Here is a 25,922-nt window from a genome sequence, read left to right as displayed (position 1 = left end):
CTTTACCAGGAAGCCTGTTCCTTCAGGGGCGAGAGGAACCGCGAGACTACTTGAGTTGCGTTTCAGTCTCAAAAAAAAAAAAACCAAACAACCACTCCATAAAGCTTATTATAGAGATTTACAGGGTTAAAGTTATTACAGAAACTCAGGACAAGTATTGTCCCCGGTGAAATGATGCTTTAACTGCTTTGATATCGCTTTAAGTCTGTCTCCATGAGGTGTCTGGGACAGGAGTTTGTTTGTTTTTAGTTGCTGCCTCATATCCAGCTTTTGTTTCTCTCCCGGTACAGTTCACCTGTTTGGGGCAGGGAACCCTTCATTTGCAGTGGTTCCCACCCACTCTTTCTGTACACGATGCAGGAGACGGAGAAAACTAAATCCGAAGACCTACCTAGGGAATGTTAGGTTGGTTGTTGCTTTCCCCCCCACCCCAGAGCTCAGACTAGGTAGCAGTTCTGCTGTCTGTGTGATTTTGAAACTGCACTTCTTCTAAAAGCAAACTTTTAACCCTCTTTTTATCTCAGAAATATCAAAAATTAGTTTTACCTGTCCTAAATGTTGTTTATGACTCAAAGTATTAGATTCTGCAGTGGCTTTATTTTGGGATTTTTTTCACTGGGGAAACACAAAGTCTCTCCCTCCCTGAAAAGACTGTTTGTGAAAATATTTACTTTCTGTTGAAGGCTCTGCTGATGTGTCTGTGTGCCCTCCTCCTGCACTGTTCTGGCCTTACCCAGGTCTCCAGCCACACAGCATTTCTGTTTCAAATATGCAGACGAATTGTGGCTCTGATTTGGACCAAGGTTGCATGTTTAAAAAAAGAAAAATTGCCATTAGCCTTATTTCGTTTTAATTAGTTCACTGGAATGCTTAACAGCATATTCAGCATAAATGCTTGACATAAATTAATTTTAATGGGTGATTTGTATCATTTAACACTAGAATACGTGTTTGGGGTTTTTTTTTAAATAATTTCTCAAGACATAAATGCATCTTCACACGAGGGGCAAAAGAAATTCAGTTGGAGCGCTAGGCTGAGCAACTCCTGTGTTATCCCTCCTCGTTCACCAAGCTCACACTCTGGCTGAGTGCCACAGCAATTGAGCGCCAGAGGCGGGGAATTCTCCGAGCCAGGAATTGACAGTAAAAACATCCTAAATGATCTTAACTGCCACCAGGATGTAGGACTAGCGATGGCTCTTCAGATAAGCATATTCCAAATAAAAACAGTTTGATAGTTTGGAAGGGCTTAGGAATACCGTGTTTCCTCATTTTTGTTAATGGTAGCTATTGTTTTTCCTACTTTTTATACTTCATCTTTTTCTCTCAGCGTATGTATATTGCCCCAAACCCTGTTGGCTCATCTTTACGCCGTTCCTGTGGTCGACTCAGGCCTAGAAATTTCTGACCTTGACTACTACCTTCTCTCTAGCCTGTTGTATCATTTGGTCTCTCTGTAACATTTTATTCCCTTCTGCTCTGATATCATTAGGTTCTTTCCAAGTCTCCACTCAGACGCTATCTTTTACACTAAACTCTAGTCTGGCTCATATGTTACTCCACATCCATTTAAACTCTCGTGGGCCGCTCTGTTGTCTTCCGATTTGTCTTCAAATGCAGTTTATCTGATGTGGAGGAAAAGTTTAATCGGTGAGTTTGAGGAAGTTAGCATGTTGATAAAGGGTAGCCAGAATGCCCTTTAGATCTTAAATTCATCTGTGATGAGTCTGTCCTAGTAAACAAGTAATAAGGGTTGAACCCCATAATATGGAACAGTGCTGTGCAAAATAAAAACAGCCTGTGTTCATTCCCAGGGATACAGCTATACAAACACACACACCTGAATGCACTGTGAAGATCCTCTGCTGCTTGCCTGTTGGTGTGATTCCTCTCCTGCAACACTGGACACTGTATAGATAGCTAGGTAGCTAAGTAGAGAGAGGTAGTTGCTTATTAGTTAGGGGATCATCTCAAAAATAAGCACAAATATTCCAAAGGACAGTCTCCAGTACATTGGTTAAGTTATTGTTTCTTTAAGCCATTTTACACCGCTGTTAGGTGTCCCTCGTGCCTTCTGGCCTTGATGTGATCTCTGTTCTCACCTCATTCTGGATTGTGAACAAAAGCTGCCAAAAGCATAATTGGAGTTGGTAGAGCAACTCTCTTCTGTCCTTTTCCTGTCACCATATTTTCACTTGAGAAGGACATCTGAGACAGTAAAAGAACCAAGATATCCATAGGCCACCTGTTAATTAAGATATTTGCCATTCACTGTTGCGTACACGCAGCTAACAGCCAGTCCTTCCTAAAGTGAGTTGTCTAATTAAACTAATCAGAACAAGATTCACTTGTCTTTCTCTGACTAGCCTTCATGACCAAGATCCCTAATAGAAGGAACAGATGGAGACTCCCTAGTATACGGAGTAAAATTGGGCAGTACACCCACAAGGAATATGAGGTCTTTCTTTCCTCAAGCTCTGACAATTGTGGGGGGTTTGTTTGCTTTTTTTAATTGTTTTTAATCAGAAATGGGGCTGAATTCAATCTCTTTGCTCAGTTAATTAGCAGTGCTTTGCAACAATAAATAGGTCTGTCTCACCTGACCATGTACTGACTGAATGAACTGTCACAGCTGGAGCAGATATCTAGTGTGGATGTGTACAAAATGATTCCTCCTCCTCATCTTCACAGTTTTAAGGAAGGTTGCCTCTGTGCGTGTAGGTGGTTTCAAAGAACTAGGTGCTCTCCCAGTACCAGTTATCTCTGTTTGCATTCTTTGTGAACATTTCATTTTTCTTATATTTTACACTTGGAGGCTCTTTGTTCTTCACCTTCTATCTGCTCTGTTGAAACTGTGAGCCGAGAAGGCCGTCTTACAGTAGGATCTTGACTTGGTACTGACACAGTGAATTGGCTCATTTTTTGAACCTCAGTCCAAAAGCTGTTTGGAAAGGCTGGATTCCATGTAAACCACAGCAGAACCAGGCTTCTGCGCTTGAAATTGAAAATGTTGTTGGGAAGATTTTAAATTATACTGTGGAATGTTGACAGATGAGAATGAACATGCAGTTTGGGATAAAGTATTAGAAATAAGAATACAGCCTTCAGAAAGTTCAAATCATGAAGTTGACCAGAAAAGTAAATAAGAACGTGAACTCTGGCAGGTCAAATGAAAAATACAAAGACCCGCCAGAGAGATTCTGAGCAACATCATATTAATAGCAAAAGGAAAAAGAAAATTTCTTTTTCAAGTATGTTAGAAGCAAGAAAGTTGCTGGAGTTGGGAGGGGCAATGGGTGGTGAAGAAGTGAAAGAAATATTTGATGATGATGAAGCCATTGATAGAAAGTTAAATGACTTATGTGCATATGTGCATTCCCATTTACCTTGGAGGAGCCTGAAGGGGTTCCTATGCCAGAAATTCTCTTTATGGAGAATTGGAACAGGACTCACTGGAAGATCTGTCTCTGCTTGAAGTGTCAGCAAAGAAGTTTTTAGAGCAAAGTGGTAAATACAGTTACAAAATGGCAAGACCAGATGGTGCTTGCCCAAGGGTTCCAAAGGAAACTCAGGCCTGAAATGACCGGATTATTAATTATGCTGTGTAACTTCTCACTTAGGTACCTTGAAGCCAGAGAAATAGGAGATGGCTTACATAATAGCAGTTCTTAAAGATAGTTTAACAGGATATCACAGAGTTGCAATTTACTTTTTAAAAAGGCATTGAAAAAAAAAGATAACCAGATAAACTAACAGCTTGCAGTGGGAGAAAGTCAGTGTGGCTTTTGGAGAGGAAATGGTGCTGCTTAAATCTACTGGAGTTTTTTTAATGACTCAACTAGCACAGAGAAGGGAAATTTGGGACAGGAGTAGAATAGGGATCTGTGTTACACCTGTACTGTTTAGCGCACTCATAAATGATCTGGTGAGAAAGGTGATGAGTAGTAAGAGAAGACAAGATCTGACTAGGAGGAGTTGCAGCTCGTCCTTCTGACGTGGAATTACAGGCAGTAAAATGTCAAATTAAATTTCTTCCAGATGAATACAAAGTTGGAAGGTGGAATCTGGGTTTGTTTATGCACTGACAGGGCGCAAGTTAATTATTGCCACTTAGGAGGAAGAGCTTGTCATAATTCTGTGAAAGTGTGAGTTTAATGTTCAACAGTGATCATATGAGCATGTGTGAGGGGCTTTGGGGAAACGAATAAAGAAAACAGAGAGTAGCATCATGGCTCTCGATTCTTAGCACACTGATTACTGTGGTCTTGCACAAAGGAAGATGGACTTTGAGATACAATGCAACTAGAAAAGCAAAGAAGAGGCTGGGAAGAATGATCAGGGATAGGGAATGGATTCCGTGCAAGGGATGCTTAAGAAGATTTGAACCCTTCAGCTCGACAAAGACATGAGTGAGCAAGCACAGTCTGGTCTAGATCAGCACTGATGGTGCCTCTCCTGCAGTCTGTACTAAGACTGCAGAATGCAGTGCCACAAAGTGCTTTGAATGACAATGATTTACGTGGCTTCAAAATCAAACAGATGAAATCACAGAAGAAAATGCTATCAAATGGGCTGTCGAACACAATAAACCTGAGAATGCTCCCAAGCTGGAAACGGAGAAAATACACTTGCAGAGATATCAATGTGTTTGCCTCTTCTTTTACTCTATCTTAGTCATCTGAGATACCTGTGTGTGCCAGGCAGGGTGCTGGACTTGATGGGTGTTTGACCTGAATCAGTGCAATCTCAACAGATGTCTTGTGATGGGAGGAGGAGCACAGGTGAGTGTGTCAGCTATGGGTACAAAAAGTTGGTTGTCTGAAAGAGTTAGTTTCTGTTGCCCCTGTGTGCACCTGCTGTCAGCTATGGGGTAGTGGTGGGTGTGTAAAGGCAGAGCTGTCTTGCCCAAGCAGAACCTGCTTTGTTCAGCGTGTGGGTGCCCCAAGTCCTCTTTGATATGCTGGAGGTGTCGGGGCAGGGGGGGGATATCAAGAAAAAAGATCTCACAAATGCAGAGCATTTTGCAGATTGTACATGAGTGGAAATCCGCAGATCTACTGTAATTACCTCAATATTAAGCCCTAATCTCATTTTGTGCAAAGTAATCTTGGGACTTGGAATTGCGTAACAGAAGTGCTCTCGTAAGTTGTCATACCTAGAGATAACAAAGATCTAGTCAGTAGGGGCAAAGTAACAAGAATGTTAAGTGTGGGTGGAAGGACAGCAACGGCAGCCACAGGTCCTGAGGACAAAATACTGCTTTCTGCCCCCATAGTCCCAGCTTTGCCTTCAGCCTTGGAGAGGGACTGGTCATGGTAGAGCAAGGCAGGGGAGAAGTGCTGGAATTTGTCTTCTTCCTTGGGTTTTGAAATTATGTTAATTTACTAATCGCATAGAAATAGGTGAACAGCATAGGGGTGAACTTTGCAGATGGTTGAGAACAAAGAAAACTTGTAGACCAGGAGGACCTTGCTAAGCTTGGTGTTTGCAAAACAGGATGCATGGTGACAGCGTGAAGACAGAGCGTGTTGCTTGCACATATTGCTGGTTTAGTTTCTAACAATTTTTGCTTAAACAGGCTTAAAAAAGATGGTTCAGGAACCTCCTTTTGTGATATTTTTCCCTCATCAAGTGTTGAAAGCTAGTTAAATAACCTGACTTGGAAAGGAAATGAAGACATCTGTTTTGTTTGCACTTAAAAAACAATGCAGGAAAGCCCTACAGATGAAATAGGACAAGAGCAGAAACTGAAAATAGAAAATACAAAACAGAATATCAAAAGCATGAAAAGTAACTGGGAGAAAAAAGCAGCTCCAAGAGAAACCTATGGCTAAGAAATTATGACTCGAAAAAGTTGAAATCTGGTTGAAACAGTGAAGCCTTGCTGTGTGCCCTGCTGGGAGACCTGCCTGGCTTTGCTTTGAACCTGGCTCATCCCATGTGCCCTTGTCCTCGTTGCAAAGACTGAACGCTGGGGCCTCAGCTTTGCTCACCACTGCTTAGGATCTTGGAGAAGTGTCTGTAGTCATTTTCTTCCTTGATTACTTCTCTTCCAGATTGTCCTTTTTCCAGTTCTGTCATAGTTGTTCTTCATATGGGTGCTGTTCTATAGTTTAATCATGTGTTGCTCTGCTCTGAGTCATTTCCAGTTCCTTTGTAGCCTTTTGACGTGGGGAGGATCACAACCGCACACAGAGTTGAAAGATGCAGGCGCACTTGTAGCTTCCTACATCAGCTTAATGATTTCTGGTTTTTCATTTTTTTCCTGGTTCTTAATACTGGAATTTTAAATTTTTTTTGTCTCTTCAGAGTGTTGAGCTTGTATTTTAAAGGCATTAACTATATAACCCTAAAATACTGCCCTTGAGCAGCAGTAATCAGCCCCCAGTCCATCATTTCACGTAGGAAGTTATGTATCACTTCACATTTATCTATTTCAAATTTTATTGCTTAGGCACAGAGTCTGTTAAGGTTCTGAAATTCATCACAGTAAGCCCTTGCCTTCATTACCTGAACATCTTGGCATCATCAGTAAATTTTGTTGTATTGCTATTTTTCCTCGCTTTTTCAGGTCATTTAGGAATGTCGAGCTGTGCAGGTTGCACTGGTGGTCTTCTGTGAGAGCTGAGCATTTCTTTCGGTTTGGTTTCTTATCTTGTACCAGTTAGTTATCTATATACAGGGAACTTTCCTATAAATAGGTATTTTGATTATTTCTAAATAATTTTTTTTAAAAAAAGGTTGAATGGTATTGCACACCTAATCTGACCAGTCTTGGTGATTGGCACCTCTGTTTTGGTATATTTCTCAGCTCTGAAGATCTCTGGCCTGAGAATGGAGGGGTTTTATATAATGTTTTTTTCCAGAAAGCTCTGTACGTACTGCTGCAGTTTAAGCAGTTTGAAAGAATCCTAATATGCAAGAATAATAAAGAGAAGTAGGACAGCCTTAATGATTATAATCCCTTCAGACTAAGACATCAATCCCAGGTACAATAATGGAATAAGTAACAAAGCGTTCAGAAAAGAGTTAAGGCAATGTCACTCAACCTGGACTGGGGGAAATAGAAACAATTAGTGTTAATTGTTTCAGTTTGGTTCTTAAGTACAGGTGTTCATCTCAGCCTTCGGTTAGCACTTGACAGTAATTGCACGTCATTTTCAGTGAGAAGCTAAGCCAGTACAGGATCAATATGGTTCGTACTCAATTTGGTGGAAAGAGGACCTCTTTAAAAGGCAAGTAGAGACTTAAGTGAATCTGTGTCTAGTGAGAACATGGAGGAGTTAGCTCTTGGGCTGTATTTCTTACTGATCACCTGGAAGCAACACAAAATACCAGTGTGAAGAAATTTGCAGAGGCCAAATAAATGAGGAAGTGACAAATAAAACCTCATCGCTAATGCAGAAAGTGTAACTGACTGCTGGAGTGAGAAGCATGGTAGGGGATTCTCTGTAACCGCCTTTTTTACAGTCAAGATAGTCCACGCTGGAGTTAACGCAAGGAGTGAAATGCGTGCCAGGGAATGACCAAGCTGCAGCTTGTTTGCACTTGAAACGAGCAGCTCAGGGTGTGGTTCTCTGATACAGCGGGAGGGGGTATAGCAGCACAGGAGTGGGTATAGCAGCACGCCTTGTCGACACAGGGCGTCCCTCTGGGCGCCGGCCCCTGGGGCTGTGTGGCAGCAGCTCCGGTGCTTGGGGGCTGTGTTGCTGGGCTTCCCAGGGCCCCCCTGGCTGAAGCAGGGAGTGACACCTCTACCGCTTTGTTACCCCTTACGCTAGGAGCAGCCAGCTGATAGATCAGCCAGTTGCTGCTGAGAACGATGTAAAGGTATTAAAGAAAACAAACAAACAAACAACAAAAAAAACCCCAACCAAACAAACCCCCCCCAAAACCACAACCAACTCTACGGTAGGGTGCTTCAGTCTGGAAGGGCTGTTATGTGAGCAGCAGAGAGAGGGTGAGCGAGGTAAACCGTTCGCTCTCTTTCCGTTTCGGATTTAGGAGGGAGTAGAAGAAACTAATAGGGACAATGTTGAATCTGAAGGAAGTGGCTTTACACACAATGTGTAATTAAGCTGTGGGAACTCCCTCTAACAGGATGTTGTGAGTGCTGGAAGTTTACATGGGTTCAAAGGGAGCCTGGACAAGCTCGTGGAAGAGAAATTGGTTTGAGGTTACCAAATTCATGGGAACCACATCTGACCCAAGGAACTCCTGAGCTGGAATGGTTGGAGGCTGGAGAGCATGGAGGGGAAGCTTCTCGTTCCTTTTTCCTCTTCTGCTTTTCTGTAGGAATCCACTCCTAAGCTGGTCCTGAATGGCAGACACTGAGGTGGAGAGACCTATGTCCCAAGCCAATGTACCCATTTTTTTATGTGTGTAAACCTGTAGCGAAGGACGGTCTGTGAGTCTCTGAGCGTAGGAAGTGTAAGTTTAGCAGTAGGAACAAGTTGGTCCCCAGGTTAGTGTCCGTGCTGGAGCTGCTTGCTGGACACAGTGCTGGGTGTAGAGGGTTGCACAGGTCATGGCTTGGGTGTTTTAACAAAAGATAGTTTGTATGTTCCTGGGAGTGTTTGATGGTGCTCTGGGGCATTGTTCCTGTAAAGCACTGGCCGGTGGGCTGTACAGGGAGGGAGAGCCAACCAAAAAGTTTTGCCCTTTCCTCTGGTGTTTAGAAATCAAGAAAATTTATCAGAATCAAAACCAATTTTCTTCTCTAAGAGTCAGATGAATTCTCTGTTGTCATACAGGATTTATCCTGAAGAGGAAAGCAACGTCAAAGGCTGTAATGTGATAGGATGAATCCAGCTTTGAGACTTCACATGATATCTCAGATTAGACGTGCTATGTCCGCATGACACACAACACGGATCTAGTACTGACTGCCGATTCAGGTGTCCTCAAAAACTTTGTGCTGGCAGGCTTTGTGCTGGATGACACATCTTCTGCCCTGTCACAGCCATTGTAGAGGCAACATAAACCAAAACTGAAATTCACTGAATGCCCGTGCCTGTTAAACACCAATTTTGTACTTTTGGATAACTCTTAATGAGTGTGTAAAATTCATCAGTTATTAAGGGTTCCCCAGGGCTGGCACTGAACCAATGGTGTTAAGACCTAATGCAGTTAAGCTGACCCTGCTCCCAGTTCTGGTGATGTGGGACAGAGGCTTGAGCGGGCTATTTGTGGAGTTAGCTGAGACCTGGTGAGGTTTATTAGCTGGGGTTGTAATGCAGCGATACTGCTCCCAATTTAAAGCTGGCTCTGGACATGTACAGCTATGTTTGCAAAGCACTTTTCCCAAACTAGTAAAGCTTGCCAGACTTGAGCATGGTTAACAAATAGTCTGAATAAGCTGCTAGCAGAAAGCTGAGTGCTCAGCTCGCCCTGTCTGAGGACCTTCCTGAAGGACCTAGGTCCAGTATTTTAATCCTGTTGGATACTACGCTGAACTTCTGTGTCAGCTTTTCAATTGTGCTGCAGTCTTGTAACAGAAAATTTCTGTTTCTCTGGAGATTACATTTAATCCAGGCAATGTCAGCAGCCTGCCCTGTGCTTTGCCAGCTTTGGGACTTTTTTGCAAGTGTTAAATTTCACATGTAACCCTCCGAAAGAACCCCAGCAGATATCTTTTTCTTACCAACTTCTCCCACTTAGCACTGTAATTGGAAATAGGTCTGTTTTGCAGTACTGTCAAACAGCTTTATGTGCAGGATGGAATATAAATATAGTAGTTTCCCAAAGGCCTCATTAGCTATGCTTTAAGTAACATGGTTTATCGGTTTATGACTGCAAGTGTCCACAGGCAAATTTGCATAGAATTAAGTAAATTTCAATTATTGAAATAAGCTGTGTTGACTGTCTCCTTTATAGTGGTGATTGCATTCATGGTTTTAGCGTTTGCGTTCCAATGGCTTGTAATTGAACTGTATTTCTACCCCAGTAATACTTGATTTCAAGTTGTACATGGTACCAAACGAGCAGGGTCACTCTGAGCATGGATTTCGTCTGGCTTTACTTTCAGTGTAGCTGTACAGCCGAATTCTATTCTGGATGTCTTTAGAAATAAAGACAATAAATAAATGGTCACTTACAGCACATTTGGTGTATGTCATTCTTTCCAGGATCTTTTAGGATCCCTGTAGCAGAAGCATGGTTTGTGTCTTAACTCGTTTATGTGATGGAATCACCTTTTTCCTTTTTTTTATTTTATTTCTTACTCTGATTGCAGTCCCAAGGCTGTTTGTTACCCACTTTGCAACTTCTGTAAGAGGTGAATTGGGGTCATAGTTTCCTTTACTTCACAAGTATTACTGTTTAAGAGCATAGCCATCCTGTATGGGTTATGTGGGGAAAAAAAAAAATAGCGTGATAGTACAAAGAGGCTTATGCTCAAAGGAGCTGATTTAAGGTGTCAGGAATAGCATTTCAACAGCAAACTGCAGCGTTTCTGACATTTGTTTAGTCATACTTTCACTAATGAAAAGTGTCGAGGAGAAAAAAATGACAAAATGTACAGTTGCTGACATTTTCCATTGGGACTTCAATGGAGGAGAAGGTTGAGACGCTTGCCTCCTGTTGGCAGTTAAACAGCTGGGAGATGTGGGAATCCTGGATTCTGCTTTAGAGGAGGGTAGATTTGAACAGTTGCATCCTTCTGCCATCCTCCTCCTGGCCTGTGTGCCTGCCCCCTCCCCATCCTCTGCTCATTGTCTTTGGACCATTTCTCCCACCCAAATGCTCCATGTTCAGTCTCAGTTTCTTTGCGGTCTTTTATACAGCTGCCCTAAAAGCAGACCTGTTTGCTTTTCGGCTGATCTGCTTTCTGCTCCAAACAGTTTTGATAGTTCTCAGTTTTTATGCCAGGCCTTGCTAAACAGCCAGAAGAAAACTGTGGGAAAAGCCTACTCATCCATGTCCTTTTCATCACTGGAGTCTTTGGGGAAACTCCTGCCTCCTCCCTCTCACACTTGAACAAAAGTGAGTATATTTTAAGAGTAAGTTCAGGTCCTGGTGCAGAGTCAGTTATCGCCTGTGGTAGGTAGAGGGCAGGGCTTGACTGGTCAGGGTCGGGGGCACTTGAGTAGGGTTTCATCTTCTGGTCCCTCAGCCGTGTCTTGTTCCTCCTGCTGGCCCAGGGCAGGGCTGAATGAATGAAGGGGGAAATAAAGCAAGTGAGAAGCGTGCCAGGCTGTAATTCGCTCAGTAGCTCAAGTGCTGAGCGTGCACGAGTCAGCAGCAAAGCAGTCTTTACAAGATTTCAAATTCCTCGCTTTCCAACATTCTGGTTTTAAGGACTTCAGCAAGATTAGGTGGGAAAGAATTTAGAGGATGTTTCCCCCTCAGCATCAGAAACATCATTAATGGTCCTGCTGAAATGCTTCTGCTGAGTTCCTGCTAAAATATGCGGCAATACAGATCTTTTCTGACAAACCTGTGCATTATACAAGGGATCTGCCCGTATGGCACAGCAGGCAGTATGAAGTTGGTAGTAGTTATTTGGTAATTGAAATTAAATCTAGTTGAGATACCTATTTGATGGTAAAGGGCTGTTTCTTCCACCTTGTTATTCTCCAGGATGAGATCCAGAGCGAGACAGGCAAACCTGGCATGTTTGTTACCAGCTTATCCAACTTCAGAATGTCAACAGTGCGCCCATGGTCCTCGCTCGTGCTATGTGGCCTTGGGATTTGCAGGAAAGGAGGCACTGGAAATGTCGTTCCTTGGAAAAATAAATAGTGTGCTGAAAAGAAGAGGCAAATTCCGCTGCAGTAAACAATAATACTTGGGAGGGGGGGAATAAGTTTAAAACATAGAAAAAAATATTTTCCCCGTTTCTTGTTCTTCTGGAGTATTTGCTAGGTTCTCGTAACAAGCAGGGCTTTATGCTGCATGAGTCTTGGACTGTCACTGCATTTAGAAATAGCAGCCTCATGTAACAAGGATATTAGTGTGGCAACTCTCAGCAAACAGGAGCTCCTTGTGTTGTAACCTCCTGTGATGTTAGTGGGATTGAGTAAACGATGTCTAAAGCTCATGTAATACCTGTGAGAGGCACTGGCCTAGGTTGAGGAAATGTCATAACTGAATCTCTTCCATTGAGATGAGTCACTTGAGTCATGTTGTGAGAGTTTCCACTTTGAATCTAGCAGACTAGCTGGTTTTAAGAGTCCTATAGATGCAAAGGTGGGAGAAGTGGTTCATTTAAGAGTAGGAAAAAATTGCAGATCTCGTCTTGCTGCAGAAGACAGCACAGATTCCCCTAGAAGATCACTGCAGCCATTCTGCTGCACTAATTGGGATAGGATATTTCTTGCTTGAAGTTCTGTGTGCATCGTCAGTGATGCTGTTCCAGCAACTCTCTGGATTTATTGGTCTCTCCGTGCTCTATGCGTGGCGTAAAAGGATTAACGTGTAGTACTCGTGTTCACTTACTTAGTCGTAGCTTGGGTGGGGTCTATTTGTAATATCCTCTTAGATAGTTCATACTGGTTTTTTACCTCTGAGCACCGTAGACACAGTCTCACTGGTCACAGGCTGTGCTGCAGCAAATACTAACTTGCATGTAATGCAATTACTGTACATCTTAAATGAAACTTTTTAGGCTAGCAAAGTGCTTTTTTGAGTCCCACATACTACTGGTCCAAGTTTGATGTATTTCCAGGCTTCAGAATATTTAAGAAAACCAGAGCATGTCTATCTAAATGCAGCAGAAAGACCTGACTGCTGTGAATTCTGTTAGTGTTGTCCTTTTGATGTGCACCACTAAGATGTAGCTCCATTCTAAGCAATCAATTTTTTTTCTCGATTGTAATACAGTGATGTTGGTTTTCTGAGTATTTGCCAGACCTGGTAATCCCTTACAGCTGCCCACTGGATACGAATGTATTTATTTTATCTAAAAATAATTAGCTAAAAGATGCTGTTCTGTACCTTGAATCCTCTAAATTAGGCAATTATTATTGTAAATATGCTAATGCATGGATTATGGGGTGCCATTGCCATGGCCAGGTATCTGCTAAAATTTGAAGACCAAATATGGGGTTTTGGGACATTCTAGCACCAGTAGAACAATTTCTATATGCATGGAGACAGACAAGATGGATCTGTCGTAAGAAGAAAGCTGGGTGCAGGCTCAACAGCAGTGTTCCATCCCTGAACATCCACAGGTTGAACAGAGGTGAACTATGCTGTTCTGGCAGCAAGTAAGGGTTCAAGCTCACCAGTAGAGAAGAAACTTTGAGTACCGTAAAGCTCTACCGTTTGTAACCACTAATGTCAGGAAGAAACAAGTGGTTGTGATGTTTGGTGACTTCCTTCTGAGGTTGGTGGAGGGGTCTATCCAGTGATCAGTCCTGACATCCTGAGGCATCTTTGTCTACCCAGCATTTATAATCTGAGCTGTTTCTGAAAATTTGTTGAGATCCATAAACAAACTAGCCTCAGCCTGTGCTGTATGCTCAGGGGAGCGCTTGAAGTAGACAAGTCAAAAGCCACTCCTAGGGCTTTGGAGGGACGTGAAAGCTTCAAGCATGTAAGTGGTGATCTTTGCATCCTGAATTGAATTCTGTACAACCTTTCTTCCAAGCACATTATGCAGAGGGAATTCTTCTGTGGTAATGCTCTGGAAGGTGAAACGAAAGTAAAAAACATGTCGTAGGTCCCAAGAAAAGATAAGGCGGTTGAGGCTTTTTGTGAGTGTCCAGCAAGATCCTCTAGAAGTTGGTGATGAGGGAATTTTAATTACTTAAATATTCAAGGTACTAGACGAAAGGGACTGTTCAGGAGGTTTGAGATGTCCTGGTGACCGTCCTGCACCTAAACGACTGTGAGCAAGGGAGAGTCTTCTGGGGTGGGCCCTAAGCGGTGGGAAGGAAGTGGTTGAACATACAGGGCTGAAGGACACCTTGACTGATAGAGTGGTCTTGCACCTTGGGTCCAAATAAGTGTCAACAGATCTCAGGAAAGATTCGGGCAGGGAGAGTTAGAGATAGGCTTTTCTCAGAAAAAAGATACTAAGGAGATAAAATAAAGCTCCTGAAATACTTTTTTTTTTTAATGTATGTGTGTGTACATATGTATAAAAAAAAATTTCAAGCTGTTTTTTTGAGGAAGGGTTTATAGAAAGCACTACACTAACTTATGACTTTTCTTTTTACAGAATTGCAGCTTTCTTGTAGACCTTAGGCTGAGTATGTAGAAGGTCAAGGCATAAAATGAGATGCAACTTGCAAGGAACACTTAAAAAAAAAAATCTAGAGTGACAGAAGTATTTAGAGGAAGATAATGGAAGAGTTGATCTGATAATCCACAGAAGACAGTTATCCATAGGTGATGCCGAAAAGGTCACCTACCCTAGGTGCTATTGCAGGTAACACGAGGGATCAAGGGCCAGAGCCCCAGCCACTGGCATGGGAGGGAGAAAGAGGGAGGATACAGAGGAAGGTTAGGTTATCCCATTCTGTCATCCGCCTACTTTGTCTCCAGTGTGGTTTCATCAGTGACCCAGATAATTATCTGGGAATTGTGATTTTTAAACTTGCACCTGAGAAAGGCTATGATTAAGCTGAAGAACAGAACTAGAACTTGGAGGCAGAATAAGACGTCGGTCAGTGGAAGGATAAATAAAAGCATGACATCAGAATATTCAGCTGTGTGAATAGAGAGCAACTTGCTATGTAGCAGTCCTAATGAAAGAGGTCTGGGAGTTGTAATGAACTAAAAGCTGAATGTATCAACAGTTTTGTCTTCTGAGGAGAAAGAACAAAAAAAAAAAAGAAAAAGAACTACACTTGCAGTATGGTGTTAAGCAACATTATATCCTGAAAGGTCAATAAAATAGTCCTTCATCTCTAGTTAATGTTGGTAAAGCCTTAGGTGAAATACTGGCTCCATGCTTTGGTGTATTTGTGCCAATTGGACTGTGCCCAGAGGGGAGCAACAGGAAAGTCTAGGAAATATGATTTACAGAGAAGGCTTGAATAAACTGGAATTGTTTTGCCTGAAGAGAAGATTAAATGAAGGCATATATTCTTAACGGCACTAGGGAGAGGGAGTAATCTATTCTCCTGTGCCCGTGACAAATAGGATAAATAGTAGCGGGCTTACGTTAAATCAGAGAAGGTTGAGGATACACACTGGGGGTAATTTTCTCATAGTAGATACTGTAGAGCACAGGAGTAGATGGCTTCAGAGGTTTTGTAGGACTCGACATTACAGTTTGTAAGGACAGGTTAGACAAAGCTGACAGTAGGTAGAACTTGTAAGTAGTTGATCTTGACTCGGTACAGAGTATAGAAGATTTCCAGTTCTGTAAAAATCAAATATTACCATTGCTAGAAAGTATTCAAAACCATCTAAGACCAGGAAGAAAACCTTTTTTAAAGCTTGGATCATTTTAAACCTTCCACAAATGTAAAAATAACCCCAAATCCTGAAGGTAAATAATGTGAATGTGTGTACATATATATTCACACACTGAAAGAAGCTCATTTTAGAGATAGATTTGGATTACTTGAGCAGTTGTGTCTGACAAAGCCTTGCTCTACAAGTCCTTGAGACGTTGCTGCTTGATGGGCTGAAATGGTCCTTCTCTATTTGCACCTGGAGCAGAAGTACAGAATCTCTCCAATATCCACTGCTGCTTCACCACATAGTAGTACTAAAAGTTGCATTCAGATGGTTAGTTTTACCTTTTTACTTAATTTTGTAAGGTGGAAGAAGAGGTGGAAAAGAAAAAGTCTTTGCTATGTCTTTTAATTCTCTTCTGTGCTTCTTCGAGCCCTTCTCCCCGCGCCAGCAGTCCTAGTCATCTTCATAGAGCTTTGTGCTGGGATTGTCATGGCAAAAGTTAACTCACAGGGGTCCTCCCTCTGTGGTATTTTGGTCATGCAATGGTAGGTATTACGGTGGCGTTGCTGTTTGCTCCATTTCCAGGAATCTTCATGGAATGACTAAGCGTCTTCCCCTGAAGTGCCTTTATATGATGGAGAAGGAAAGGAGTTATGATTCTGTCCTCATTCCAGTCCCCAGTAGCCAGGTCACTCCCTAAATCTCTGGCTTCTTCATGCAATGGTTGTAAATAAATGCCTAGGGAAAAGCAAGAAGAGAGCAGGCACATATATAGTGCTTCCCAAAGTACTCTCTCAGCCTCAAAGTGCTTCAGCTATGGAGATTTTCTAAGGCAGAAGCGGTTTCTGCATTCTTTAACTTGAGTAGGAAGCTGCTTCCATGTACTTGCCTGGTCTCCTTTAGGCCTGTATAAATTTCTTGTGTCAGTAACGTTCTCTTTTTGGAGTTCCTAAGGCCCATTGTCTTCTAGTGGGCTTGAACCCTTTTTCTACTGTCTTTGTATTACCCCCCTCGCATACGTTTCTGGGAAGCGATGATGAACGCTCAATCTCTGTCCATATTATTTGGGCCACTTGTGACTGCATAAAAATTTGCCAAATCCAACACGATTATGTCCTTCGGTCCCCCCCACACTCTAGGCTTTCGTTAAACCTTTTCAAGCTTTCATACCATCTTTTTGAGGTGAAAGTTGCATGTGAGCACGTTGTGGATTTGTACGGTCCTGGTGCAAATCAATACATTGAAAGCAGAGAGCTGCGTGGAGCACCATGGTGGTGTCTCCCTCTGTGTCCCCCCTTTACTTAATGTAAGCTGATAGCAGGCCATATTAACCTGGTAACAGTAGTGTCCAGGAAAGCGAATGGATGAGTGGGATGTGTCCTTCCAAAATCCATTGCAGTGTGGTGGTTGTAATTTGAGGAACAGACTGGTTGCCTTGAGATCCTTATGCTGGTGCTGTGACGTGGCAGCAGATGCTCCTCAGTCCAGCTGACTGGCATTTTGTAGTTAAGACAACTCAGCATGACAAGAAAATGTTACTGCCCTTGAATTAAAGCATCTCTTATTTGATGACCTAGAAGACACTTTTCAGAAGATGCTCTTGAGCGGTGCTGCTTGCTCACTAGTTGTCCCTGGAGATTCCTATCTCAGCCTTTAGAATAGGACAAGAAATGCTAGACCGGGCTGGTCTCCTCTCCTTTCTATTATTTTTGCACCCAGTGGCTTACCAATGTGTTGACAAGTGCTGAGGAATGTTTTTCTCTGAAGGATGGGAATTTGAACTCGCGTGATTCCAGATACCTGTCTGTGTCTCTAATGGACATGTAGACCCAATTTAAAATTTCTTATTAATTGAAAACTTAGTGGTTGTTAATTATTAGCATCTCAGTTAAAAGCTGCAATGGAAGATTTAATAAGTTGTTGTTTTGTTTTTCAGCTATGGCAGCCATTCGAAAAAAGCTGGTTATAGTGGGTGATGGTGCCTGTGGAAAGACCTGTCTGCTGATTGTATTTAGCAAAGACCAGTTCCCTGAAGTGTATGTTCCCACCGTCTTTGAAAATTATGTAGCAGATATTGAAGTGGATGGAAAGCAGGTATGTGTGCACTTCTGTAACAGCCAAAATGAACTTGCATTTATTCAGAATAGCACGGAGACCTCTGCAGTTTTTTAATAAGTGATTAGTACACATGCTTACTGCCTATGTTGTAAATGTATTTTTAAATATTAAACATGTTCCTGTGGAAAAAATACTGGCGTTGCTAGAACCTGCTCATATCCAATGTCTGTTTAACAACTGATTTATAACCTTACACAAATTGAGATTCTAAAAAACATACAGTTATTGCAAGTAAAGTGTTGCAGTAGGTGGGAGGGGATGGAGCAATTCAAAGACATGCCTACATGCTGAGGACAAAGGGCTACTAGCCTTGGGAGTTCCGTAGTGGAGTCCCTGTTTTGATAGAGACCTGGTATTGTGATTAACAAAGACTAGTTCCTGGAGAGAGTCTTTTTTTCATAACCACTCCTGGCAACGTTCAGGATCCTCTTCAGAACCGAAGACTGACAGGCTTCAAAAGGATTTGACTTTTGTGGTGTACATCAGTATCATCTGTCCTACTTGTGTGAAGGAACGCAATTCTTAGTAGCTGAGTGTACCCACAGCTCACTGAGCTTCATTTTTAGTTTGTAGTTCAGTAAATCATTAAAATACTTCATTTTAGTTTTAAATATTTTGAAATCAATTTTCAGTCTGTGTGACCTCTGAGTCCTTTTGTTTGCCAAACCAGCAAGCATGCTGCTCCAAGAGGCCGTTTTCAGAAGGCTGCTCTCTGAATGCCAGATAGGTTGCTTTCTGCATTTGCGTCACGCAAGGTAGTGTGTGATGTGCAAAACTGTCACTTTCCAGGATACTCCAGAAGCACGCAAGGCAGAAACTTTGCACCTTGAAAGCTCAACTATTTCCAAACCCTTTTAGGCAGCCATGGCATATGTCTGCTTTGTTACTGTAACCCACAGAGCTGACCTCAGTGCCATGAGTCCTCATGTCAAGCATGTGGCAGGTTTTGATGCTGACGGTGCTGAGCTTCCCTGTTTCACCCCTTGCTGCGACACGTGTCTTTGCTCTGGGTTCAGGTACAGTCAGAACATCTTTCAGTCAGTTCAAGTTCAGATTCAGTGTCAGATTGATTGAAACTGCTCAGTTTCGATCCTGATTTGAGCAAAAACGTTTTGAGCTAGTTTTGGACTTCATTTCCTATTGTTACAGGCATGGATTATTTGTGATTTTAGTCATGATAGTTCATCCTACCTGAGTGTAAAAAGAGCTTTTCTCTCCCATTATATGAATGGGTTAAAAAAAAAATAGGCTAATATTAGAACATGATTTCCCCCCAAGTGACACTGTCTGCAGTTTCTATATTGTATCTTAGACACTAAGGACTATTGTTTAAAATATGCACGATGCCCATTTCTCTCTCTTATCACCTGGTCAAACTTCCTCATTCACTTCTGCCTGAATCTCTGCCTCCCTAAATGGGTGAACAGGGAGTGATGCCCTATCAGCTATATGCAGCCAGTATCTAAAGAGAAAATGCGTGAGCAGCTTGAGCAGTGCATCTTCTGTTGTGGAAATGTCAGCTGATTTTTTTTCTGTAACTAGATGATGTATATTATCCAAGCACTTTGTCTTCAGAAAACTTGATTACAAAAGTTTGTAGGAGGGCAGTGCTTAAGACTGTTCTGTTTGACAGCCGTGTACCTGTTTTCCTAGCAAAGCATTACCAGAAGTGTTCAGAAGCCGTGTGAAGACAAAACAGTGATGGTACAAGATGCATTTTTTATTAGATAGAGCAAAGGAGCTGATTCCAGTGTCATGTGATGGAACTCGCAACAGACATCTCTGTAAAATATGTGACCATTTGCCACAAAATTCACATTTGCAAATGCAGAGGTGTCAGAGGAGAGTGTTTCTGACTGAAATACAGAAGAATTTTTTGTACATGCACTCAACTAAGGCTTTGTATCTTCACAATTTAACCAAACAGGTGCATTGCACATTCAAGCTCACATTTGGGTTCCAGGTCTGCTCATCTGTCTTTATCTGAGCTGCTGTGGACTTTTTTCCTGGAATTTTTGAACATAAGAGTTTAAACAAGAAGGAACCCACTCTGTTGCAAGGGCAGACACATCAGAGAATCTCAAGCAAGAGTATACCCTAAGAGCTTGATTACAATTTTAAAATTTCCTAGTTTAAACGTTGGCTATTCCTTCTACAGTTTTAAATAATCCTATTGGGGTGTTCTCCCCTAGCTCCACCGTAAGTAGAAATATTGAGAACATTAGCTGCTTTATTCAGTTCTTAGCAACAAGAAGCTTTACACACAAATCAGGTTTATTTCAAAGCAAATTGCAAGTGTAAATTTCTGCTGTGATTCAGTTTTAATGAATCTGTGCTCAAGTAGGTACAACCTTGACATTTCTTAGTCACTACAGGTTCCAACTGTAAACCAATTGAAAATGTGCATAATCCGAACAAGCATATGCTTAGGGAGTCCGCTTTCACTGAAAACTGGTATTTCTGGAATACCTGTCAGAGAGATTCCCAGCCTTTTGGAGCCGATTCTCTTTAATTCTGCTGTCTTGCTTTTCTGCTGGTAGCTTTTGTGTCCTTTCAGATAATTGACACTGGTCATGGATTCATAAAGAAAGGTCTCATAAGCTGTAATAAATTGATTTTTGGAGTTATGGAATGTAAAATTTCTAATAGTTCTCTTGTCAAAGTGGTTTGTCTTGTAGTCTCCTCCTTTTGGGCAGTGTTAACCGACATATTTTACGCACTTCTCTTGGGTTACTAGCTTCTGAACCAAAACTTTCCTGGTGATCTGGCTAACTGCCTTGGTCTTTCTTCTGCAGGTTGAGTTGGCTTTGTGGGATACAGCAGGACAAGAAGACTACGATCGACTTAGACCGCTTTCTTATCCAGATACTGATGTTATACTTATGTGTTTTTCAATTGATAGTCCTGATAGTTTAGGTAAGTAGATCACTAATTGAATTGGAACCGCTTCTGTGTGTCCCCTTGGTAATCATGTTGTAAAATACATTTTCATGTGCTGTTCTTATTGAGAGCATTCCTAGTTTCAGAATTCTTACTAGTTTGAATGTATACTTTTCAGACATTAAGACCTTAAAGGAACCTGTATTCTTCCAACAGTGCTGAGTGGCATTTTGAGAGCCTCAGCGGCACGCTGTGTTTAACCAGGGTTCTGCTGCATATTTTGAGCAACACTGAGCAGGAAGGCAGCTCCCTGGCCTAGATCAGCACCCCCAAGCCGGCCGCGCTGTCTGCTGGGCCAAGGCAGCACATGGGTGTGCTGGTGCCTGGGAGGTGCTGCCTTGGCGACCCCAAGCAAGTAGGAAGGCTGTAGCTGCACTTTGCTGTGTCCGGGAGCCCTGTGAGTACATAAGGTGTCCACTGAGGGGCATGGCCCACCCAAGGTTTGATTTTATTTTACTTTTTTTAATTAACTTCTCCTTGGAAATTGCAGGTTCTTATACACTCAAGGCACACTGTATCCAGGAAAATAGAGTAACTTCCTTTCTATTTAAATGGGAAAGCTAGCTGTGTGTTTTCTTCCTTTCCCCCTCTCCTCTATTTATTCAAGAGAGATCAGCTTGAAACAGTCTTGAGTTATAACCCCAAATAATCTGGGCTTTTTTGCTCTCTGCTTGGTGAGTTAAAAATATGGGCTAGGACTACACTGGTGGGGGGCTCTTTCACCAATAGAAATGATCAGAGGCTTGAGATTTATACTCTCCTAGTCAGCTTTGTAGTGACTGACATCTGCTTATGATGGAGAAAAGAGAATAAAAGAGTTGCCTGGTTTATGATTTCTGAGCTCCAAAAACATGATTTGCAAAAATTGTGTATTAGATGGACATGTCTTGTGTGTTGAGTCCAAGAATGAAATCTTCACTGGTTGATTTATAAATCTGATGTGTAGATATTGATGTATATGATCTTATAAAGATGTTTTTGAAAAGGGTGAGGACCAGGAGGTACAGATAGTCTTATTTCTAAGACTCAGCATCTCTGGAACTTTGATTTCTGTCTCTTTAAAATAGTATTTACTCCATCCATCCAGTGTAGTCTCCTGAACAAATAGATCGTGGTAGCACTTTCTGAAACCTTCTGTACGGTGACTGGCTGGTATGTGTTTGTAACTGGTCAGAATTATGTCCGTGCATTGGGTAGCTCCTAGCCAGGAAAAGTGAGAGATCCCTCTGCTTTGTTAATGACAGGTGTCAAATTGTTTTAACTGGCACTCATAAATGGGATACCAGCTCTCTCTTAAATGTATTAAACCACTGGATCCTTTGGAGTTATTTTATTGCTGGACTGATCACGATCACTGCAAGCTGTCCTTAGAGGGGCTTTTTTCCTACACCTCTTATCTATCTTAAGGATGAACCCTGCTTCCCAGAGCTGTGTCTTAGGAAGGAAAATAGAATGAGACAAAAAGGATCCAGGAAGTACAGAAGTGCAGTTAGTGGAAGGATTAGTCCTGAATGCAGCTACCACAATGGCTGAAAAATACCATTCCTGCCACAATTCACGGAAGGTTTGAGTAAATGAGCGAACAAAATATTCCTTAAGATGTTACAGTGGCGTTACAAGCTGACTGGGATGATGTTTGATAGCTGCTCAGTCTCATTTCTTTCCTTGCCTCTGAAGGGTAGCACCCATTGAATGGGCAGTTGGATGGGAAAGTGTCTTTTTAGAAAAAACAATACCAGCTCGGTATCTGGGAAATCCCAATCTCTCTCTTCGTGACTTTCGCCTGATCCTGTGTGTAGAGACACCTTTCATTGTCTCTCTGGGAGCAGTTTGAGGTTTAGTTGGTAGCAGTGCTGTGGTCGTGCCTGGTGTGGCTGGTAACAGCTATGTACGGGGTTTGAGCTGTGCTCGCTTCTGCTGCACGCGCTGCTCCCCTGGCAGAGAGCTGGCTAACTGACCGCCCTGCAGACAAGGTGGGGTACTGAACCCGGGAGGCAGGGGGAGAGGGATTTAATTAACTCGAGTCTGATCTTGGCTGGTTTTCCCTCCCTCTCCTCCCTTCCTGCTTCCCAGTACCAGGGCGCCTGTGTCGCTGGGAGCAGTGAAGGGAGCAGTGAACTGCCAGACGGCTCCTCAGGTGTGCAGCATCGTGAGGCTGGCATCCCCTCAGCACTCCAGGTGCAGCTGCAGGATTGCTGTTTTGGCTGTAGTGCAAAAACTGGCTCAGAATGCTTGTCTAAGTTGTTCTTTCAAGCAAGAAAACAATGCCATAATAGTTAATGTCTCTTCAAAAGCTGAACGGAATTTTGTGGAGATAAAAGGGGGTTTAGTAGCCTGCAGGTACATCCACTGGTGAATCTTGGATGTCTGGGAGCTCCTGAAAGCAAAGCTGAATGTTTTGGGCTGTTCTGCACTTTCTGCTGTATAGAATTTATCAAGGCTTTGCTTTCGAAAGCCCTGAAGTCTTCCATTTGCAGCTCCATTTAAAATAAAAAGTCATAGGGAAGTTATGTTAGGAGGAAAAAGTTTCTTGTATATGAGCACAAATTCGTTTGCTGCAGATAGGGAGAAATGGCAAATCTACAAATGACTTACACAGTCTTTATTTCTGTGCATCTGTACTCAGCGTATAGAACAGCATTTCTGCTACAGTTAGTGGGAGAGTTTGGAGTGGTTGTTTGATGTTGCTTTATAAAAGGAAGAAATGATGTAAAAATTTATGCTTCAGGGTTGTGCCCTTTTTTAGTTTCTGGGGATAAAGAAAATGTTTGTCTTGGAGCAAAATACTCCATAACTTTCTACTGCAGAATTCCGCATGCTGTTCTTTGATGTATGTTATGCTAACCCTTGTCAGGTAGCTGCTGAGAGGTGTAGAGACGCCAAGAGGTTCGGTGTCCTTCAGCCTTAGAATTACCATAGACAGGCTTGTCTGTTTGGGTAATACCAGAACAGGACTATTAGCTTCTCAAATTAAGAGCAGAAAAAAGGGCATCAGTGTGGATTAGCAAGCTGCCCTCAGGCAGCAGGTAAAAGCTTTAAAATAGAACTCTCCCCTGAAGTGGGTTTTAGTACAGTCATACTTCTGTTTTGTTTTGTTGTGTTTTCCCAGAAAACATCCCAGAGAAGTGGACCCCGGAGGTGAAGCATTTCTGCCCCAACGTGCCTATCATCTTGGTAGGAAACAAGAAGGACCTGAGGAATGACGAGCACACAAGACGAGAGCTGGCCAAAATGAAGCAGGCAGGTTCCTTTCTGGTAGTCTGACAATCGATGAAGAAAGTTGTGTAGTGGTTGTACGAGAGCGTTCAGTGGGCACCCGCAGCTTGCTGCCAGCTTCCTGCGGGCTGCGGAATGAACGCTTATCTGTGACAGAAACCAGGCAGTATATATTGCCTTTGAGTGTTTCTTTTTTCATATTTGGAGATTTAATTTTTAGAAAAAGGCATTCTAAACAATTAAAATGGCTATATTAGGTTACTAACAGTCAGCTGCCCTCCGTGCTGGAGAGCTGAATCCCTGAGGTAGAAGGGAATTAATTAGGAGACATCAACACATCAAGTGCACGCACGCTGCGCTTGTTCTGTATTTTGTGTGTTCAGGATGTGAAAGGAAACAGTTTTACTGGTAGGTGTTTTGAGGTGATAACCACAGGTACTGTAGCTCATTCCTGAGCCTATCACCAGGTTTCATTTTGAGATTGAGTCTGAAACCCCCAGCTTGGGTGCGGGACTGCAGAAATTCTGCTCGGTCCTGGAATCTTTGCTCCTGTTGCATAGTATTTCTTTTTATACAAAGACCGAGCGATTAGTTTTGTGATTTGTTCATAGGCTTTTGTTACCATTGTGGCAAAGAGTTGCATAAATGTTTCCTTGGAAATCAGCAATCCTTTGCTCCTCAAGTTTCAAAGGGTCTTGCAGCCTGCAAGCTCAGAGGTGTCGGAAAACTGATGGTGTCCTCAAGCGTTGGCGCGGTATGCAAATATACACCCCGTCTCTGTAATCCAGGCTGAGGTGCATGCTGCGTCTTGAGAAAATAAGCAAATGTTATTTTAAATCTGCCTTTATGATTTAAAAGATCGCTCTCGGAGGAGCAGTTAAGTATTAACTAACTAATTAATGATGTGCATTTAATCGAGCAATTCCTTTGCCTTTGCTGGGAAGCCGGGTGGGAAGGGGAAGGCTGGTGGGCGTCGGTGTGGCTGTGGGTTGTTCTCACCTCTTGCTTCTGCGCTGTTACAGGAGCCTGTCAAACCCGAAGAAGGAAGAGATATGGCAAACCGCATTGGTGCATTTGGGTATATGGAGTGTTCGGCAAAGACCAAAGACGGTGTGAGGGAGGTTTTTGAAATGGCCACTAGAGCTGCTTTGCAAGCCCGGCGTGGCAAGAAAAAGTCCGGGTGCCTTCTCTTATAAAGTGTGGCCAGAGGAAGATGGCCAAAGCAGCACCCTGCACTTGAGTAATTTTGAAGTGCTGTTTATTAATCTTAGTGTATGATTACTGGCCTTTTTCATTATCTATAATTTACTTAAGAGATTTAAAAATCGAGTCATCTTGCTACCAGTATTTAGAAGCCAACCATGATTTTTATAACAATCTGCATCCAATTCATCTGTGCACCCAAGGTTAACCTCAACATTCCTCTAACCAACCTTTTCTGCACTCACAGGATATGCCAGGCGCTAATTGAAGACAATTCTCTCTCTCCTTTCTTCTCTCTAGAAAGAGAAAAAGCTGTCAACACAGAGGATTGGTCTGTAACTACTTTATAACTAACGTCCTATTCTAATTGAGTACAACAGTTACATGGCTGTATGTGGAATCAAGTGTAGCTTCAGTGCTATCACATTTAGGAAGATCTGATTTTCATGGCTCAGTGGTGTAAAACATTAGTTCGAAAATGTGATCACTCTGAAATGACCAAGTCCCATTCAGCTAAGGAAAAGTAAGGGTTCTGTGGTTTCATGTTAGTTACCTTTTAGTTACTGTGTAATTAGTGCCAGTTTAAATGTATGTTACCAAAAATAAATCTATTTACCCCAGCTTAGATGTAGTATTTTTTGTATAATTGGATTTCCTAATACTGTTACTTGTAACCTCTGCGTTAAGGTGTTCTGGGTTTTTTAAGAAACTGTATTTGAAAATAAAGTCCGATGGAAAGCAGCTGATCCTCTTCCCCTGTTCATTTGTAAGAGTCTGACCCATTTGAATGATTTGAGTGGTCTGCACACCCCGGAGGAGTTTTTTCCATGACATGCCGTAGGGATGAGAAAAGACAGCCTGCTCACACTCAAAGCTTCTGAACTGTTCAGTTGCCTTAAGTTCATTGCTGGACCCAGCTTCAAAACTAAAAAAAGAAAAAAAGGAAACTTTTTGTGTAAGTTTGGTTACCATGTAGTGATCAGACTCCTAACCTGTGAACTTCTTGCTGTTCTGCAGCCAACTAAACTCTTTCTGTATTTTCATTTTTCCAACAACTAATAGAATAAAGGCAGTTTTCTAAGCTCCCTGTA

The 25,922-nt window shown here is 42.3% G+C and overlaps 1 protein-coding gene across 1 annotated transcript in view; it reads left to right on the top strand.

Moving 5' to 3' along the window:
* Window positions 1-25,922, top strand: part of RHOA (ras homolog family member A) — a 26,938-nt gene extending 1,016 nt beyond the window's left edge. The window contains exons 2-5 of the mRNA XM_075432476.1: window positions 17,291-17,448; window positions 20,268-20,388; window positions 23,522-23,652; window positions 24,651-25,922. Coding sequence (XP_075288591.1) covers window positions 17,293-17,448; window positions 20,268-20,388; window positions 23,522-23,652; window positions 24,651-24,824 — 582 coding nt within the window. The 5' untranslated portion in view covers window positions 17,291-17,292 and the 3' untranslated portion in view covers window positions 24,825-25,922. The remainder of the gene's footprint in view (window positions 1-17,290; window positions 17,449-20,267; window positions 20,389-23,521; window positions 23,653-24,650) is intronic.

Source organism: Opisthocomus hoazin, chromosome 11 (genome assembly GCF_030867145.1).
Source record: "Opisthocomus hoazin isolate bOpiHoa1 chromosome 11, bOpiHoa1.hap1, whole genome shotgun sequence".
NCBI classification, from domain to species: Eukaryota; Metazoa; Chordata; class Aves; order Opisthocomiformes; family Opisthocomidae; genus Opisthocomus; species Opisthocomus hoazin.
The sequence above is the reverse complement of the archived record's forward strand: the minus strand, read 5'-3'. Positions and strand labels throughout refer to the sequence as shown.